Source organism: Lutjanus erythropterus, chromosome 13, assembly GCF_056507025.1.
Source record: "Lutjanus erythropterus isolate fLutEry1 chromosome 13, fLutEry1.hap2, whole genome shotgun sequence".
NCBI lineage: Eukaryota > Metazoa > Chordata > Actinopteri > Lutjaniformes > Lutjanidae > Lutjanus > Lutjanus erythropterus.
In genome coordinates this window covers 29,843,093-29,863,744 of record NC_139329.1, presented here as the reverse complement: position 1 = coordinate 29,863,744, position 20,652 = coordinate 29,843,093, and the positions used below count along the sequence as shown (strand labels likewise).

The 20,652-nt window shown below is 37.6% G+C and overlaps 1 protein-coding gene across 2 annotated transcripts; it reads right to left on the bottom strand.

The window, feature by feature from the left end:
* Positions 1 to 1,482: 1,482 nt before the first annotated feature.
* parvb (parvin, beta) lies at positions 1,483 to 20,100 on the bottom strand. Of its 2 annotated transcripts, none has more exons than XM_084734355.1 (13): positions 19,774 to 20,100; positions 11,172 to 11,261; positions 9,213 to 9,283; positions 8,987 to 9,089; positions 6,720 to 6,860; positions 5,699 to 5,814; positions 5,214 to 5,272; positions 5,069 to 5,088; positions 4,531 to 4,592; positions 4,361 to 4,429; positions 4,049 to 4,150; positions 3,872 to 3,944; positions 1,483 to 1,904 (listed from the first exon to the last, which is right to left on the bottom strand). In XM_084734355.1, the coding sequence occupies exons 1-13, from the start codon at positions 19,859 to 19,861 to the stop codon at positions 1,828 to 1,830; spliced, it is 1,071 nt and encodes a 356-aa protein (XP_084590481.1). In that variant the 5' UTR covers positions 19,862 to 20,100; the 3' UTR covers positions 1,483 to 1,827. The 2 variants fall into 2 exon arrangements, with proteins under 2 accessions (XP_084590481.1, XP_084590482.1); XM_084734356.1 differs by lacking the exon at positions 19,774 to 20,100 and adding an exon at positions 16,376 to 16,471.
* Positions 20,101 to 20,652: the final 552 nt, after the last annotated feature.

Sequence of the window (20,652 nt, the reverse complement as noted above, 5' to 3'; positions counted from 1 at the left end):
CATTAACAGTTCCTTCAGCTGTGAAAGAGATTATAGTATGAAGCTATAGTAAGAATATACAAAGCATTTTTAGATATTATATAATATATAATACATAGCATTTTCAAGTTTCTTAAAGGAATAGTTGAACCTTTTGGGAAATATGCTTATTCACTCTCTTATGAGAATTAGATAAAGACCGATACCCTACTGTTCTGTAAGTATGACACCAGCCGCTGGTTAGCTTATCATAGCAAAAGGATGGAAGCAGAGGCAGCAGCTCTGGCCTGCAAAGGTGAAATGCAACAAACACTTCTGACAAATATTATGTCACAGAAATATATAATATAACTTCTGCGAAAACAATGTTTTAAATTTGCAGTAACTCCAACACAGCCAACTAGACAGCTAAAGAAAGAGAGCTATGAGCTATTTGTGAGATAGTCACAGTTAGCCATAGCTAAATCTAAAACAAAATTCACTTATTGTTTTGCTTTTATCTGTAAATAAGAGGAAAAAGCTATTGTTAATTTACTCTTGTTTCCACATAACTAAATAAAGCAGGAGCATAAACTGTAGCAGTCTCACCTTATGACCCATCAAAGTAAATTACTAATATATGAGTTCATTGCAATAGCTTTTTCATGGAACTCATAAAATTCCATATATAAGTGTATTAAATTGTCATTTCTATACGATAGTAAATAATCAGAAATAAACTAGGGATGTCAGTTTCATCCCAGGCCACATCAGGATTATGGTGGCCCTCAAAGGACCAGTTGTAAGTCTAATCGCTTCTGCATTCAATTATTATTGGACGCCTTCAGATAACACATAAGGTGTTTCCAGCATAGACTATGTAAAATATGGACCATGATGTCCCATAGGTTTCTGAAGAGCCATTTTGAAGCTCACAGTGTGGCAGCTCACCTTCTTGGCAGTGCCAGACTCAGCTAATCCAAAAATGGAGAAATGAGGTGGAGCATTGGTGCAGCTCGAGGCTAGCCATCAGTGACGACACCCACCTGTCACTCAAATCGGGCATGCACTTAATTATGCATAACTTTATCATCTAAACAGGAGCGTTAAATAAAAACTCACTCCCCCCATAGTTATCATGAACGGGGAAATTCTCTCTAGAGACCAAAACCATTTCTGTATCAGACTGCAAACACGGGGGTGCATGGGGATTAACTCTTTTGGAGCCAGCCTCAAATAACCATTCAAGGAATTGCACTTTTTGATACTTCTTCATTGGCTTAATCTTTCATCTCCAGAAGTTGCGTCTGTTTCCAACCTTTAAGCTGAGCGAACTGGCTGCTAGGTCTAATGTTAGCTTAAGATTTAGCATACAAACAGGACAGTGGTTATCGATTTTCCCTCCACACTCTATGCGAGAAAATGAATAAGTGTATTTCCTAAAATGTCAAACTAGTCTTTAAATATATACACAGACCATTTTAGATACTATATAATAAGTAACATTTTCAACTTTCTCAAATATTCTGTGATGGAGAGCTGAGTTTAACACAAATGATTTCCAGTTTTAACACTCATACATTTTCCGGTGGCGGCTGTGTATTCAAATGCAGGGCTAAAGGTTGCACGGTTTCCTGGGTTGCAGTTAACATTCGAGGAAGGAATAAATAAATACTGACATTTGGAGAAGATTAAATACTAACATTCAGAGCCTTTTTCAGGCTACTCCCCATGGGTCTTTTTAAGTCCCACATAATGATGACTTTCAGTCCCGGTTGGTCTCCTCCAGTGTCCAGACTGCAATGCAGAATGTCAGCGCAGGCACGGGGCAGTGTTCAAAGTATTATCAGGGGGCGAGACCGCTAAAGTTCACTCGGAGTTCTTGTAGTTGGTGAACAGGTTGTAGAGGACTCTGAGGGTGGACTTCAGGTTCAGGTTGACAACATCTGGAAAACAAAATTGAGAAAGCAGAGATCATTAGAGTTTGCAGAACTTTAAATGTTTTCAGGGAGAAAATCTAGGTCTTTGACATGTACTTAAACTAATACCATAAGAGAAAAAAATGTATCCTTGGAGCAGTTCAGCACAAAATAAATGGGCTGTGCTGCCATAAAATCATATTTACAATGCAAAGGAGCTTCTTCTATGATTGCTGTTGGACCACCCTCCTTCAAAAGGTTATTTGTAATTTGGGAAATGAAAGAGAGCTTAAAATAGCTTCCAAGAATGTGCAAATTATTATCATATGATGTATTACTTCTTACAAAGAAAGATTCAGAGGCTCACTTTCTGTACTCTTTGTCAGTAACATGGTGTACAACAGAAGTGCTTATCTGCTTGTTGTAATTTCTCATCACAACTAGGTCTTTGTTGAGCGATTCAAGCCAGACACCGTTTTTGTTGCGGCGGTGCCATTGCATCACCATTTAAAATAAGATTTCTTAAGCTCCTTATCATCTGCATTCCCTGGTTAGCCTGGCTGACACTGTTGATATCATTAAGAGCTTTGAGATCTCTACTCTCATGCAGATGTGCTCAAACGTTAGCAAACTATATGCTAATCAGAACACATATACTGTAGTACGAGCGCAGCTACGCAGCTATGAAGATAATAGCTATTATGTGTAATTAGTGCAGGAATTATAAGAAGAGACTGAAGTGGTGGTAGCAGTTTTTTTTTTTTTGGAGAGGAAAGGCAGGTTTCTTTTTTTTTGTTTAGTCAGGAACACGTTTGAAGAAGAGAAAAGGTAATACAGTTTGGAAGGAAAAATATTTCCATGTTTTGAAAGGGTATTGTAGCTCAAATATTTGTTAAAATAAATGATATATAACACACTGATAAGACTACATGGTTTTAAAAATAATAGACAACTACAAGCAAGCAACATAATAGAGGTCAAGCACACTGGAAATTTATAATTATGTCATTTTATTTTTATCCAGTGCACATTATATTTTATGATTACACATAAATGTGTGCTATGACCCCAATTTTATCATCCTTTTTAAAGATTTATTTTTTCCTCTTCTTTCTGTCTTTCTTTCTCTCAGTCTCTCTTAATTTATTTATGCAGTTTTACATTATTAGTGGTACAGTATTTTGTCTATACAGATGTATGCATGTATGGGTGTAGATATTTTTATATATTGTTCTATGTTACTGTATGTGTTCTAAAAGACAATAAATGTGATTAAAAAACAATATATAAGCATAAAAATAAGGTAGTCTAAATCTTAAATTTGCAGTGATTAATTTAAATTACACTACAAAAAATATCATATGCATTGTTCTTTCTGCATCATATTATGTGAACTAAAGTGATCAATGAGAACCTGATATCAATCAGAATGCTTCAGTATGATACTGATTACAGATAATGCAGGTATGCAATCAGTTAACAGTACTAGATCACACTCTGAAAGCTATTTCCAAATTTTCTGTAATAGCTTTTCCACCTCTGCAGGGGGGTATGAAGAGTATAATGGGTTGATAAAATGCAAGTCCCTGTAAAAAAAAAAAAAAAAACTGTAAAAACTAACTAATAATCACAAAGTAGCAACAACCACTTGAGGGCAGAAAGCCATAATTTGATTTTTAATTATAAGCTGTTACATCCTCTTCAATAAAAACATGCTGGTTTATTCAAACTGGACAACAAAGTGTAGCTCAAGGCTGAATGAAGTCAGCAACAACAAAGGGTGAGACAAGGTTTCCACCTACTGGACAAACTTTAATATGACTGCTACTGTAGGAAGTAGTTCAACACCTTTTTAAATGGTCCCCTGTGAGTGCAAGAGACTCATAATCTCCTCTTAGCCTCCATAAAAATCTCCTCTGGAAAATTCACGTTTTATGTCTTTTATCTGGTCTTGGAATAATGTCATATTTTTGTACTGTACGTCTATAAAATACCTTCAGGTCTGGCTTTGGGTTTCTTCAGGCCTCCATCCTGCATCAGCTCAAAGGCAAACGCCACATTGTGAACCTGAGGGGACACGAAATGGAAATCCAAATATCAATTTGAACAGTTTGCAAAGTCAATCTGGCACCACTTGGCCGACAAATTTCACTTTTTGGGAGTGTAGTCACCTTCTGTTCGAAGCTCTCGGGGGTGAGGAAGAAGTTGTACAAGGGGACAAAGTAGTCCTCCAGCAGCCCCATCAGCAGCACCAGATACACTCCATCAGCAAACTGCACACAAACACACGGACTGCATGAAGTTTTACAGCACATCCAATATTAAAACTGAAGGAGTAGTTCTGATTGCATTGTACGTATTTGACAATGAAAACTGCGCAGAGGACGAAACTCTGGCACATATGAAATTTGCCACACATACCAATGATAATTTTAATAAATGGCTGGATTACAAGTCTGTAGATGAACAGTTGCATCTCTTACCTGAGATTCCAGCTCAGTAACTTCCAGGTTCAGCTTGTTCAGGTGTTTGTTCACAAAAGTGATGAGAGACTGGTAACAGGATTTTAACAAAATATTAATAGTTTTTACAGCACAATTATATTATGATTATAAAACTGTCCATTATCATGCAGAAAAAGGGTCTTTAATACCGTTTTTACGACGTTGAGCTTGTCAGGCGCATGATCCAACAAAGTGTCAAAGGCATCCCTCTCTGTTGTAAAAAAGGAAGAATTCAAATACTTAAAGAAATAGCTTAAGATTTTTGTAAATATCAAAAGGTGTCAAAAAGATAAGATACCACTCTCATAGCTGTCCTGTAAATATATACATCTACAGCCAGCAGATTGTTAGTGAAGCTTAGCATACTGACTATGAACAAACAAACAGCTAGCCTCGCTCTAATAAAAGTTTTAATAATCCACCTACAAGCCCCTTTAAAGCACACTAATCAACATGTTCTATTTTGTTTGCTTAATTCATATGAAAATTAAGTGTAAAATGACAAGTTGTGGTTTACAGGGGTGTTAATGTGCCAAATATTTCTTGGCTGGGAGCAGTGATTCATCTCAGCTGCCTTGCAAAGCTCATTTCCTAAAATGTTGAACTATTCCCTTACATACTTGAATAAAGAAAACAGTAAAAGCACATTTCCATAGCATCGTAGCATGACATGTGGCTGGGACTCACCAAACCTTCCCAACATCATTCTGAAAAAGAAAAAAGACACAAGAGAGACAATTTGAAAAAATATCCTTATAGCACAAGAAACGTCATTAATACTTTGTATTAAAAGTTATACAGGAATTGTGAAAGAAACTGTATCAGCTCGTACTCTGTGGTGCTCGTCAGCTCCTTGGTCACAAGAGCAGTCTGCAGGATTCCCTCTCGTTTCTGCTCAAACAAAATCAAAAATGCATCTGTTAATAAATGAGACAATAACAAGAGCTGTTGATGTACATTAATATAATGACTTGTACAGATCTGTCACTATGATGTGTTAACCTCATTATATTCTTATTTTGCACGGGTATTTGCTATTTTTATGGGTTACGACAGCTCTTTGTTTGTTTTAAGGTTCCATTTAGGCTATTTGTAAGATGAATTTATTGTATTGTTCATCATCTGTCTCGTGTTGCCGTCTGTAACTCATTGTTGTCACTGCCGATCCTGAAGAAGAGATTCTTCTCAGTGAAGGTTAGATAAAAGTCATATTAAATACACAAATTAAACTACACACCTTTCTATCTATCCCTGCCTCATTACACATAATAATGATGAATGCCAGCTCTGTGTGAGTGTGTTTGTGAGACACTTTACCTTGACCACCACCACTTGTACGGACACATGCTCAGGCAGCCTGATGGGAGCCTGGAAGTGCATCGCAAGAGCCACCAGCAGATACACAATAGCCACCAGGTTCTTTGAGTGGATCGCTGTAACAGTAAATCAGAGAGGAGAGTCAGCTCTTTCAAACTGCAAACTAACACGAGGATGCGAAGAGTTTCCTACAGAGGAAAGGTAACAGTCTGTGCGTCTTCCACAGAATAAAGAAATATTAAAAAGCAGCAAAGGAGCAGTTGGTGAAGCATGAATTAATTTAACTCTGTTTATAAAGTTCCTAAAAACTCTGTGGAGGATTTATTCTACATTTGCAATGCAAATTTAAAGAGGCAATTATGTGTTAAAAGGGCATTCCACCAGTTTTTTTTATGTTTCTGTCCTATCTTAGATAGTATTTAGTTGACTTAAGACATGAATGGGCTGTGCTTCTGCAAGAGCTCTCCAAGGTTTGACAAAATAACCCCAATAATAGCACTGCATTTTCGTTTTCAGTAGAAATTGAACACAACTTCAACAGTTAATGACAACATCTAGATAAATGTTAATGAACATTGTAATCTTTAAACTTGCTTTCTACTGCGTCTGTGTTCTGCTGCATCTGTGTGTTGCTTGGTAACTGTTCTGCTAAATGTTGCTAAAGAACCACATTGCAGGGCAGAGGAATGATTATTCGTCATCAATAAATTATTGCATGCTTTGTTGTTTTGTGTTTATTTTATGAAACTTTGCAAGGTATATGTAGTAATCGTTTTATAAGCCACACAAGGCTGTGATTCACAGTGATTTTTGAACAGCTAAAGGGCGTTGTTAGGCACGATGTGAAACCACAGCCTTTTGGGGCTTATTGCTTTAATATCTCGTCCTCTGTTGCTTCAATTTTCACCATTCATTTTTGATCTGTCCCTTGTAAGTTCATTCAGCTTCAGGAAAGTGCAAAACTAAATCACTGGAGTCTGAGTTTAAGCAGCAAAGTCGCTGAAGTCGATGTTAAACTCACAGTCCACACTCCACTCAATGGTCCAGCCGTGAGGCCTCAGCAGCTCGTTGACGGCCTCCAAAACCGTCTGCAGCTTCTGCTTTTGGCCGATCTCTGACTGCGTCACTTCTGCCACGTTCAGCTTCCTGCCTGACAATTTTTCTGTCAACAACAGGGGAGAGGAGATACAACATATCAACTCAGACTTTCTACACAGAGAAGAGAATCGTGAATGACTGTATACAGTGTCATGCAGCCGTACTGTGCTGTACTGAACTGTAGCAAGAAAGCGATGTCTGAAATAGGCTCAAGTAGGTAAGCTTACAAAAAAATTAGAGGAACTAAAGTATATATAGATTAAAAAGGGAAGAAATCCAAATTAGGTCAGCTAGAAAACAGCTTCATTCATATAAAAGACAAATGTTATGCAGTGCTTCAAACCAGGAAAGTGCACAACTAAATGTTTTTTTCACGCCTGTATCCATGTGACTGTTGTTCGCTGGAGGACAAAGGACATGATGATCTTGAAAATGCACAAAATCAAGTGGCAGCAGACAAAAAAAGATTACTTGCAAAGAGGACTTCTCTGCTCTAAGCGATAGTAAGAAAGAGGATTTAGGAAGCTTATCTGAAGTGTGTGGCTCCAAATATTAAAAAAGAGAAGACACCAGCAACACTGATAAAAAAAAAGTAAAAGGCCACTGATGCAATAAAAGACTGTGATTGCATGAGGTGCAAAAATGATAATGGAGTGAGAAAACTGAAAAAGGCTTTAACAGAAATCTAGAAATCACACATCACATAAGTATTTCCTACTGTGTGTTTAAATGTTGTTCATGACTCTTCTGCGACATATGGAACCAGGTGTGGATTGTGCAAATAAATACGCGAGTTCTTGATGTTTTATTCTTGTAAATGTTTGACAGCTGAGGAGACATTTTGCAGTAATTGGCTGGTGTTTTCACAGAGGACTGAAAGTGGGAGCAAAGAAGATGAAGAAAGAAGCTTGAGTATGCAGATAAAAATGAGAGGAACTGAAGAGTGCGTGGGAGTCAAGCAATATGACAAATAATGATGTATGAGATGATGTAAGAAATATAATGGGACACAAGTACACACATGGAGACAATACTTCTGCTTTCTGAAAATGCATGTCATACATAACCACTAAAACCTAAATCCCACCAATATCTGCAAATATTATGATGCAAATGTTTTTATTAGTGCTGCTATTGCAGTGACATTACTTCATAGTAATTTGGAAGACAGTTGTTTGCATGTCAAGGTGGAATCTGAAAATATGAAGTCTTTAGCCTGCTGTAACAAAGAACAGACACAAGGGGGAAGCGCCTGACAGACCAATCAGACTGAAACTTTACTAGACAGAGCAGCACTTAAGTGAATACACGTTTATCCCAGTGGACTTTGGGGAAAACAGTAATGTGTTAATTAGAGTTGTTGTGATACCAGAATTTTAAACTTTGATACAATACTACTATATAAAATAATGCTTTTGATATAATGGCATCAAGAAAAAAAAAGTCCTAGGCTTCTGTTTTTTAAATTAGCAACTCGTACACAGTGCTGGTAAAGAAGAATCACTGAACACTCTCTGGTTTTGTGTGTTTTAGTGCTAATTTGAGAGAATACTGCATGCTTGGGTAATTTTAAGCAAGACTTTCACTGCTGCCAATTTACTCCTGCTAATAACCCAATTTAAGTTTTGTCTAGGGAGTCCCCGGCAAAAGTTAGAACAGAATATATTAACTCTTCTAACATTTTTTGGGAAATTGGAACAACAAGGGAAGGAATAAGGTTGGCCGGTTTGATTGATTATAATTTATAGTGATACTAGTTTGACCATTGATTGACTATGACGGCCTATTGAATTAATGCTCACTGTCAAGTTTACTGAAAATTTTACATTCTGGTCATGGTTATTTTGTCAAACATCAAACTCACCATGTGAGACAGCAACCTCTTCAGCCACAAATTGCAAATACACTGATAAATTGCTGTAAAATTGACTCCTTTTCTGATTGGACGATGCAGCCTATTGCTCTAGTATAAATATGTTGTTGTGTCCCATTGTATGTTGGATGGAGGACAAAAGTCAGTGACCAAATTCTTGCAAACTGAATAAATTAAATCCTGACAGAGTGATTAAATACTTTCTACTACTAATAATAATGCAGATTTTCATGCTGGTATTCAACAAGTTGACCTACAGAAGCTGTATGGATAAAAACGTGATGAGTGTTGTGATGCCAAAGAAACCAGTTTCTCACCAAATAACTTCTGGAGCACTTGTCCATCATAACAGTCCTCCTCCAGGTCTTTGACTATGATCCTCTCCTCCTCTAACTCACTGTTGATCCAGTCAATCAGGACCTGGAGTCACAGCAGAACGCAATCAAACTTTAACAAACTTTCTACGTGCCGTTTTCTTCATTTTCTACTGCTCTCATTGCATTGTAAATATATGTTTGTGCACAACATGTGATCTCCGACTACCTTCAGAAGATCTTTAAATTTAAGATTTTCCCGCGATGTTGGGTCCAGCATGATTCTCTCAGCATTTTCCTCTGATGAAGACAATATGGGACACATTAAGACAGTCAGTGGACATGTGAGCGAAGGTTCATGACACTCAAATTTCCTTTGGATACAGACATATTTTTATCTCACATGAATACAAACACACGTATAGTGATTCACATGGTGACTGAAGACAAAGGCGTCTCCACTCCACCCACTTTCATTTCCTGCTGCTCCACTGTCAAAGTCCCCATTAGTCAACATGTGTCAACACATTCATATTGTGACCTTAGTAACCTCTGTCAGTGAGCTACAAACAAAATAAGTTTTAGGAAGCTGAAGATATTGTTAATGTGACTGCATTAACAACGACAACAACAACAACAACAACAACACCTCTGGTCATAAATTAACACGAACGATTTACATTCAGGCAGTAATAGTGTTTTAACATAAAAGACGTTGTTTCAGCGGTGAGAGAAATATTCAGACCATTTACTAAAGTAAATGTAGCTGTTGGAAGAAGTTAGCCTTCAAGGCTCTCTGACAGAAAGCCCTTTTTGGTCAGGTTTAGGGGAAAAAGCATGGTTTGGGGTGAAGAAGCATGATTTCTGCCACAAAGCCCTGAAGGCTAACTTCTCCCATGTGCGTACAACCACTGGCACAACAACATAAAAATACACTATTACAAGTGAAAGACCTGTATTTAAAGTAAAAGTACATTATCAATGGCAAAGGTTACTTAAGTATCAAAAGTAAAAGTATTAATTCCACAGAAACATGGCCTATGACTAGCATATTACTATATTACATAATATAGATTCATCAGTGAATAAGCAGCTGTTGTGCCTGCTCAATAAATACTTAAATAGTGCATTAATAAGGTCCAGTGGTTCACAACCTAGGGTTCAGGCCCCTCTGATGGGTCACAACATAAAGTTTGAGGGGGTCCTGAGATGATTAAAGGGTCAGGAAAGAAGAAAAAACAAACATTTGCTATAAAACTACAGAGATTTTTGGTATTTTTCCACTCATGTTTACTTTTTGTGCAATACTGAATAATCTCCCTCTTTATTCTTCAAACAGTGATTTGAGAAAGTTTAGAGGTAAAGTCTAGAGGGGAAACAACTTATAGTCATCTGAAATGTGACAAGGAGCCAGAGCAAAAGTTTTCTTGTAACAGGTCACGTGCCAAAAAAGTTACAGTATCATCAGGAAAATCTACTTAAAGTGTCAAAAGTAAAAGTACTCATTCTGCAAAAATGGCCTGTGACTGGCATATTTCTTTATATTACATAATAGAAGCAGCATTTCACTGTAGCTGTTTAAGGTGGAACTAGTTCAAACTACTTAATATAGAACAAGGCAGTAAAGTCAAGTTGTTCCCAACCTCGGGGTCGGGCCCCTAAAATGGCTCATTGCATAAATCTGAGGGGTCGTGAGATGATTTTGAGATGGTTTTGCTGCTAAAGTCTGTAGGAATTTTGGGTACTTTTCACTAATCTTTGCTTTTTGTGCATTCGTGAATAACTTCTACCTCTTTGGGCCTCAAAAAGTGATTTAAAGGGGGCCATCTAAGAGGTTTAAAGAGGAAATGTCATTTTGGTAGAGCTGTAACAACTCATAGACATCTGAAATGTGACAGGGAGCCACGACCAGACAGTTTTCTTGTAAGAGGTCACATGGAAGAAGGGTGAAAGCCACTGGTTAAATCTTTAACAATGATTCATATTTTACAAGCTAGTAACCAAAGTTGTCAAATGAATGTAGAAGAGTAAAAAGTACCATCTATTTCCTCTGAAATGTAGTGGAATAAAAGTATAAAGTAGCAGAAATACTCACTAGCATACTTGACTAAATGTACTTTTGGATCCCATTACTAGTCTCATTTCTAAATAAGGTGCTCTTTACATGTGTTTATGTGTGTATATATACCCAGCAGTGTGTCCTCTGGATGGATGTCTGTCCCTGTGGGAAGCATGGGAGCGTTGATGGCATTCTTCCCCTCCTCATGGAGATCACTCACTGGTTAGACAAGAACACACACACAAACCAAAATCATTGTAAAACTAAAAAAACAGGCACAACAAATTCAATTAAACAAATCACACAAACATAATTGATTGAAGGTCCTGCTTAGAAGTAACTGAAAGGATTATATGAACCAAAATGTGTTTAAGAAGAATGTTATCTATATTAGTATAGAGACAGAGAGTGAGAAGAGAGAAAGAGAAAAGTTGTCAGTGTCACTGGTAACAGAACTGGTGCACTATCGCCACAAATTCCCCTTGCGGTGAAGGTGTCAATCTGGTGTCAGTCTGTAGGAGCAGATCCTCCTCTACACTTCATTTGATCACCACTTGTCTTGACTGAATGTCAGTAACAGTCAGAGCAAAACCAATTGGATTTATAAAGGTTTCACAGGACTCTAAATCTTTTACCACAGTCCTAAAGGGGAGCTCCACCTATTTTACACATCAAAGCCTGTTAGCAGGTCTTGGGCAGCGCAGGCGTATGTGAAAAAACCCTTTTGTGGCTTCAGTGGGAGCTGCTTGAAGTTTGATATCACTTGAGGCAGTGTGAGTTGAGTCAGACTACGAGTTTGAAAATGATAAGAATCAGGTGGCGTGGATTAAGAGAGAGGTGAGGTTACCAGACCTCTGTAGCCCGCTCCTCATCTCTGCTGGAGGCTAGAGGCTACGTTAGCCGCTACAAGTGTGACACGCTTGCATCTCTCAGTGAGAAGTCAGCAGTCATGATGTACTGTGGGTAATGTTGGCACCAGGATTTTACAAGGAAGAAGAGTGTGGAATAAAAAAAGACGATAAACCCAGTTCTGCTGCATCGACTTTGATCCTTTTTAAAGGGCTGCGCATCATCAGTCTGACAGTGTTACATAAGTGCAAGACTAACTTGGCATGGAACTTCTTTAAACACAGAATTTTTTTTCTCTAATGTTTCTGTGTTTACTGTAAGCATGTATTAAGCCCAGGGAAAGAAAATGAGATGAAAAAGATTTATTTTTACTTTGGATTTTTGAGAATAAAGTCCAAAGATTGAGAATAAAGTTAAATTTTCAGTATTAGTGCCAAGTAATTAATCACCATTACAACTACTATTACTAATAATAACAATAATAATTTAATATATTTTCTCTAAATAGGTGAAAGACAGTTGTGTCAAATGATGATACTGTGTATTTACAGATCATGATGGACTCAAAAAGCCAAATTGTTTAAAAGCCTTTTGTTTCTATTTAACATGTTAACTGTTTTTTTCATACTTAGTAATTATTTATTAACGGTCCTAAGACAGACATTCTTGCTAAACCATTAAATTAGAACTATTTGACTCTCAAATCTGCACAATCATAAAGTAAATTCATTTTATAAACTATATTCCACCAATTCACCCTTCATAATGTACCATGTTGTGATAATATGACATTTTGCAGTGACTGCAGTGCTGTCACATGTCTGTCACTTCCTACATGCCTCTTTCTTTTCCACTACAGACTGCATTATGGAGCAGCAGTGTCCATTAATGTCTTAAGATCAAGTGATTTAAGAACGTATCTCAGGAGTTAAAAGTGTGTTTAATTATTATTTTTCCAGTGTAAACATACAACATACTAAAAATATGGGTAGAAAGAGAACTTAGTTTTACATGTGCAAAAAGATACACACTAAAAGAACAGGGAAAAACCAAAAAGAGTATAATATGGCCTCTCCAAAGGTGAGAAGACACACAAAAAGTAACTAACACACAGTCTGAGTCAGGCTTTGGATAAAATCCATTTCTGCAGAGAGGCGCTTTCACTTCTGACTGGAGAGACACTCCAGGGATTTCAAGGCTTTCTTCGTCTAATGGCCACATTGCTTTTATCATCCCGCATTTCAATTTGTAAGACCCGCAACAGTCTGGAGCACAATCAATGGGCTCAAATCTATCATTACATTGACTTTGCTATTTATAAATGTACATGCAGAACCAAGGTGAAGGCAGAGTGGAAAAAAATGGCTGCACTTTAAGCTCTTTTTCAAATTAAAATCATGTAAAATTATTTTATTAATTGAATTAAATTCAAAATATAACAAAAGAAAGACGGGAACTGTGTTTTTATGATATAATCTGGACAAAATCTTAACTTCAAAGCCTGTGTGAAGAGAGGATGTACAGAATTATCCCGGGAGGAAGGGTCCCCGCAGGTTTCCTATCTGATTCAAGCCTTGAATCTCACAACAGATCAGCACTTTGCTTTGTAATTACAGAGCGAGCTCGCTGCATTTCATCATAATTGTGCTGCTTCCTCCCTCTGTGTCCATCTGACTGCATTACCGCCGCTTTGCATTGAGCTCACAGCCAAGCAAAATGTGAGTGGAAAATTGTCAAATTATACAATGTAATTTGTTTAATGCAGCAGATTTATGCAGAATGAGGCATGGAAATAAAAACGCTTTCACTCTCCAGTCCAGAAATATACCAGCAACACTCACAAAGACAGTGACTAGCAGTACTTACATCTCGATGACCTCTTAAAACAACCCACGCAACACATTGCTGCATATTAACCTACAGTGCACTAAGGTGACAAGTCCTGCTTCCCCATTTCCACTTCCAAGTTCCTCAAAACCACAAACATTCAAACTACCTTGTTTCTTCCTCTTGGTCCCACACAGCAGCCCCGCCATGATCCCACTACAAAACCTCCGGATTCCCCCCTGATGGCAGTGAAGGTAGAAAATGCTGGAGTGTATGTACGTATGTGCGTATGTGTGTGTGTGTGTGTGTGTGTGAATCCCAGTCTGTTGGGCTGAGCAGTGGCAGGGGCGTCATCACGTGTTTATTTCTGTCACAACCCTCCACCCCACCTCAGCGGTCCAGTTACAGGAGACGCTGAGGATTGCGTGTGTGTTGTATGTGTGTGTGCATGGACAGGAAGGGGACACCACACTGGACGTAAAGGCACCAAAGCACACGGGACAGACTTCGCTGACCTATGACAGGTATGGTGTCGACTGGATATCCTTTAATTCAATATCAGAACAAATGCATGGCTGCAACTAATGATTCTATTCACTGGTGATTAATCTGTCGATTACTTTCTCGATTAATCGAGAAGTTGGTTTATAAAATGTTCTCAAAGCCCAAGATGACATCCTAAAATGCTTTGTTTTGTCCACAAGCCCTATATATGCAGTTTATTGTCATAGAGGAGCAAAGAAACCAGAAAACAGTCAAATTTAAGAAGCCAGAATCAGAGAATTTTGCCCTTTGTTTTACTAAAAAAAATATACTCAAACAGGCAATAGCTGACAACTAAATAAATGAACTGTTGCAGCTCCAGCACGCAGCATGGCATAAAAAGAGTATTTTCTCCTACAACCAATGCTAAGTTAATGTTTTTGTTAAAATTAGCTGCAGTCTAGTAATTTCACAGCAATATAAGAGAATAAACCTTGAGTGAATAACTCAATAAGCATGTGAATGGAGCCTTTAATATGTTTTGCTGCAGCGGATAATCAATCAGGCAGCAGCTGTATTCCTCTTAACAGAATTACCTAATTGAATATAAATCAAAGCCTGCAGTCAAGCGCATTTATCTTACACCGCCTTCATTGCACAAATTCATATAAAAAGCTCCTCAGCAGTATTACAAACCATTATGGGAAAAGACAAAATGATTAGTCAGAATAACAGCAGCAGCATATGGTCAGATTTCCTCCGCTTTAGAGACAGAAATGTTCATAGTATTTAATCAGCCGGCATCGTAAAACAGCAGCGTAAATCGACCTCGTCTTTTGGTTCCACTGCTCCCGAGGGGGGAGGCGGTTTACTGTGGCACACCGGGGGGAGATATAAATAATGCAGCACTACGGAGAAGACAGACCGGACCTTAAATATAGCTTTGGTTATTTACACCAACACAGGCAGCAGTGAGTAACAGCAGCCAGGAAATGACAGTGACACTGAGTGTGTTCCACAGGGGGCCTTCAGCAGGTATTAAACATGACAGCTCAAACTATTTAACTTATTACACTTAATAAACACTTATTATCATATGTTATGAGCTGTTAGCAGCCTAATGTTGTAATTCTGTTTACTCCATATTGTAACTCGACTACTGCAACTTCTTTCTATCCTGTACATGAAACTCCTACTGCATGACAATCTGCTGTTCTTCCTGAGATCCTCCCTTGATCATTTCTTCCTGTTAAAGGTTTGTGTGTGCGGAGGTTGTTTTCTCATCAAGGGTCAAAGGATAGAGGGAAGCGAATGTTATTCAGACTCTAAGGCAAACTTGTTAGCAATACTGATGTTTGAGAGTTAAAAGATGCTTCTGATGAGGGTCTTCTTTCACTGAACTGTTGCTTGGATATTTTACAGTTGGAAAATAAACATTTCAAGGATGTCCTGTGTAATGATATGAAGTCTGGGAAATTTAAAATGCATCTGTTTTTTCTTTGCTTTGCATTTGCTTTGCATTTTTTTAACAGACTGGTATCAGGTCACTCTGTGTCGGCCATTATGCAAAGTTGTTGGAACAGGTAGCGGGAATGAAAAAATGGTTTTGGAACATCTCTAAGCCCAACCAGTGAGGCTGGGTGAGGCCACCTTTGACTTCTGAACTCTATTATTTCTCATGATAAACAACAGACTAACAGATTAGTGCATCTTTTTAAAAATAAAATAACACCACAATGTAAATGTTGTAAAGTTTACTTATATATTTATCAATATGCATGTCATCGCATGTGGTAAACCGTGATGACTGCATATATTCACAGCAGTATTCTTCTGTAGGATAATAACCATCAGTGATCTAAATCAAATTCTAGATTACCAAAACTGTTGAGTCAATGTTATCTTTCAGTGATTTGGATGTTTTTATAATTTTTACAGTATCTGCATGAAAAGCCAAAATTTTTAAGTCACTATATGAGCAAAAGACACAAAGTAACAGGATAAAAATATATATTGTATTTGGTAATGTTGATTTAAGTTAGTAACAAATAAGGACAAATAAGGAATTCAAACTTAATGCATAATGTACTCACTTCCTCTCCGTGTCTTTTTCATAAAAGCAACAATAGGTGAAGTGAGAGAAAAAGCAAAATAAAACGAAACAGATGACTTACTATTATCGGCATCCATCCTAAAACATGTATGGTAAAATTTTGAATTTTCAGAGTGTAAATACTCTTTAACCTAGGATGATAACAGTGAGGATGTGACATAACACCCATCTTGTCAGTCCTTATAAAGGAAAACTGTTTTTTTTTGCCTTAACTGAACTTTCACTGTTAGAGCTGTGCCCGTTGCTGGCAGAGGGAGCTGTGCCTTGTCAGAGAGAAGCAGACTTCCTTTCAGTTTATCAGGATATACAGCAAAAAGCCACGAACACACAGTGTGTTTGAAAACTGGGTCTGCAACCGCAGCAATCTGGACTGTGACAAAAATGTTCCTTTTTGTCTTCTTAAGTAGCCTTGAGCAACACTTTCCATCACATTTATGATACAACGAGGAGGGTTTAAGTGCTTAAATCTGCGCTAAAACATGTCCGTTTGGTTGCTAAGGAGCGTCAACATGATTTAAGAAACCATACGTCCCCTTTCTTAAAGGAACAAACCAATTATGCCGTTAATGATTATTCAGCAAATGTGAAGCAACTATTCCAGCAGCGACTCGTCTTTGTGGGTGTTCCCCTTAAAGAGGATAAGGTACCACACCCAGATGTAACAGAAACCACAACAGCAGCAACATGGGAGGCCACAAGCTAACTGTGCTCTATCAGCAAAACCAAACCTCATATAATATGTCTCCTGTTATTCTAATTTCTAACTCTAAAATTACCAAGATCTTGTACATTTAAAACCAGCTATGTACCACCTGAGCTTTAATCCACTCTGGCCACACAGGGGCACTACACTCAAAGCAAACAGAGTTCCCAGACACCAGCTGTGTGTCTGTGTGGGCTTCCCTTCTGTCCACACTGCAGAATTCATCACCTACAGCACCGACTTACAGACATCTGTTCACAGAAAGTGTAGGGACCACTGGTGAGTATGTTGGAGGTTGACAAATAAGGAAACATTACATTTTTATATTCTATCATTCATTACATACTAGAACAAAGAATAAAAATGATTCAGACTCTCAGATTACAAGATTCTCTCCTACGTCTAAACAAAAGTCTGAACTTGAGTTACTATGTAAGATTTCTAAGACTGTTATATTAATGTTGAATTTAGGGGGGCAATCAATGATTATTTCCATTATCAGTTAACCTGCTTATTATTTTCTTTAGATGTTGCTTAATTTACAAAACCGGAAGACACTGAAGACATCAGTTCAGGTTTTTTTCCTCCAAAGTTCTTGTTTTGGCCAAACCAAAAGTTCATAACCTTTAGATATGTAATGAACTATAAGTGTGGAATATAAATGCAACAAATGATCAAATTTAACATGCTGGAACCTGCATATGCTTGGCATTTTTGATTGAAAAATAAATGAAACAACGCATTAGATATCTCCGGCAGGCGTAAACCGATTTGAATTAATGAATTGATTAGATTTTGGTGGTCAAAGGTCACAGTGACAACACAAAACACACTTTTGGCCATAACTCAGAATTCATATAATAATTATGACAGAATTTCAGACAAATGTCTGAAGAGATCTCTTCTAGTTGGTCTATCAGCTACACAGCTAATCATATTAGTTATGTTGGCATGAAATATCATAATTTCTAAATCAGTTAAGTCTCTCTCTCTCTCTCTCTCTCTCTCTCTCTCTCTCTCTCTCTCTCTCTCTCTCTCTCTCTCTCTCACATTTATGCAACAGCTTCATAACTTTGTGACTTCCAGAGTCACCACTGGTTTTTAATCCTGTCTCAGGTTACACTCACCAACAGCAAATCTACATCAAATCTACATGAAGCTTCAAGCAAAAGACTAAGCAGGAAGACAATTATTCTCATTACCTCATTACACCACGACTCCACCTCTTGATTATCGTCTAATTAACTCGCTGGACTGAAACAGTCTGCGGGTTTCTCTGTTTAAACCCTTAAATCGGTTGGAAAAAAAAAAAAAATCACCTTATTCTACTCTGGTGAGACAGTATTGTATATTAGGGCTGCAACTGACAGTTATTTTCAGTTCTTTTTCTGTTAATAACAGAGTGTATAAAACAATAGGAGTGTCCATAGAAAATACTGTAGACCAAACACTAGGGTCACTATGGAAACCAATTTCCACTAACACGTTGAAAAGAAGATCCTGTAAGTCATTAAAATGAGGGACTTTCTCAAAAATAATGAGTTAGTGTCTCAAAATATTGAGGAACTTTATCAAAATAATGAAAGTTTATCATTACTTTGAGATGCTGTCTCATTATTTTGAGCACCATACTGGCAGTCTAAAGGTCTAAAGGGCAAATATTTATTTACAATGATATGGAACATAAAAATAAAAATCCTTAAAATTGTTGCTTAATAAATTGACTCTAACAATTAATAGATTACCAAAATGATTGGCAATTAATATTCTGCCAGTTACTAATTGATTAATTGACTTATAGTTGCAGCTGTTCATTAAAGCTGTATGCAGATGTCTTGTGCATCATTTTATACACGTCACCCAGAAGCCTTCATGCGGATGTATTCAGTTTTGTTTGCCTGGAAGAAATACTAATGACTGTCTCACAAATCTTCAGAGGCTGAACTACTCATTTCAACAGTTTGATTGAGAGAATTCAAACTGTTAAAACCCTGAGACACATGGAACTTAATGAGCCTCCAAAGCAATTAATATGTCTCTGTCTGTCCTCCTGCTGGTGGACCTACTTTAATGGAGATTACAAACACATGCCTGTGAACACACACACACACACACACACACACGCACACGCACACAGATGACACACACTGGGGCGTTAAACCTTGCAGCTGTCTGTCTTACCACACGGTGACTCTCCTGTGGGAGGGCAGAAAATAGTTTGAGCAGCAACTGGAAAACTGGGACAAAAAATTTAAAGGCTGTGTTGTAAATCAAAAGACAGCGAGGAGAGAAATCCTCTCACACCTTTATCTTCATAACCTTGCATTCCTGTCACCGGTCACTGACTGTAGGATCTATTTATGTTTATTACCTCATGTTGAATTCCTGTGAAGTCACTCAGAGGCTTTGTTTCCCCTCTCATTCACTTTAAAGTAGAGGAAACCTTATTAAAACTACACCAGAGCTCCAAATATGTTCATGTTTGAACATATAATTGATTAGTAATCGGAAGAAAGTGGGTGCAACAACCGAATTGCTATATTATGTCAAAGAAAGATACTAAAATGTCTGTATAAATGTTGTAAATCATGTGTACAGCTCATGATTAAAGTGCAGTGATGTCCCAGAGGAGAATATATTTTAATAGCGCATCATGTGATTGCAGCACCAAGGACAGAAATACAAGGAGAACAAAAAGAACAGAGGCCTTTCATGATGTTAGGAAAAAAATCAAAGAAAAACATAAAATAACTCACCTTCTTTAGACTTTTTCTTCCGCACCAGGGTCCCTCCTAATTTCCCGAGGAAAGACTCGTCCTTTTTCATTTTTGCGGTCCCAGACATCTTTCAGTGGATGATGCGTTTGTGGTCTCTCTCTCTCTCTCTGTCTAACGTCTGTTGATAATGTCACTCCTCCCTGTGATGCATTCAGGCACCGGTGTACGATCCAATCACAGCGAAAAGACGGCAAACTGACACATTCAGGGCAGTCAGACAACAGACAGACCGGAGGACTGAGCGCTGCTTGTTAGACATCAACACAGACGAATGACTCACATGTGAGCAAAAAACCTTCATCTGCTTCTGTTTACTGACGGTTCCTCCCACAGCGCCCCCCAGCGGCAGGCTTTAACAAGGTTAAGACAATAATAATAATAATATACAGTAATGTCCCTAGGCTAAAATTCAGATTTATATACTTATTGTTAAATAACAAATAAATAAATATCTGGTGGAGAGAAACAAACTGTTCAGACCTTCATAGTATGGAGGATCATAACTGCCAAAATAATAATAAAAAAAAGAAATGACTCAATAAACAAATTAATATGCAATCAAATGCACCAAAAATATCAAATATAAATGTAAGCATAAATTAATTTATAAAATAAGACATAAATTCATCTGTGTATGTATTCTGTCATCTGTATTATCTTTTTACAATTATTATGCATTTCTATTTCACTACACAAATGAGGGGGCTTTCCTATCATTGGGTGAATTAATCAACACAGAGCAGGAGGATTGCATGAAGAAATGAAAAAATAAAATGTTGTCAGTTACTGTCCTCCACATTGTACTTTTTCGAGAAATGAACATCATGTGGCTTAAAGTCCTCTAAAAGTTTCTAAGTG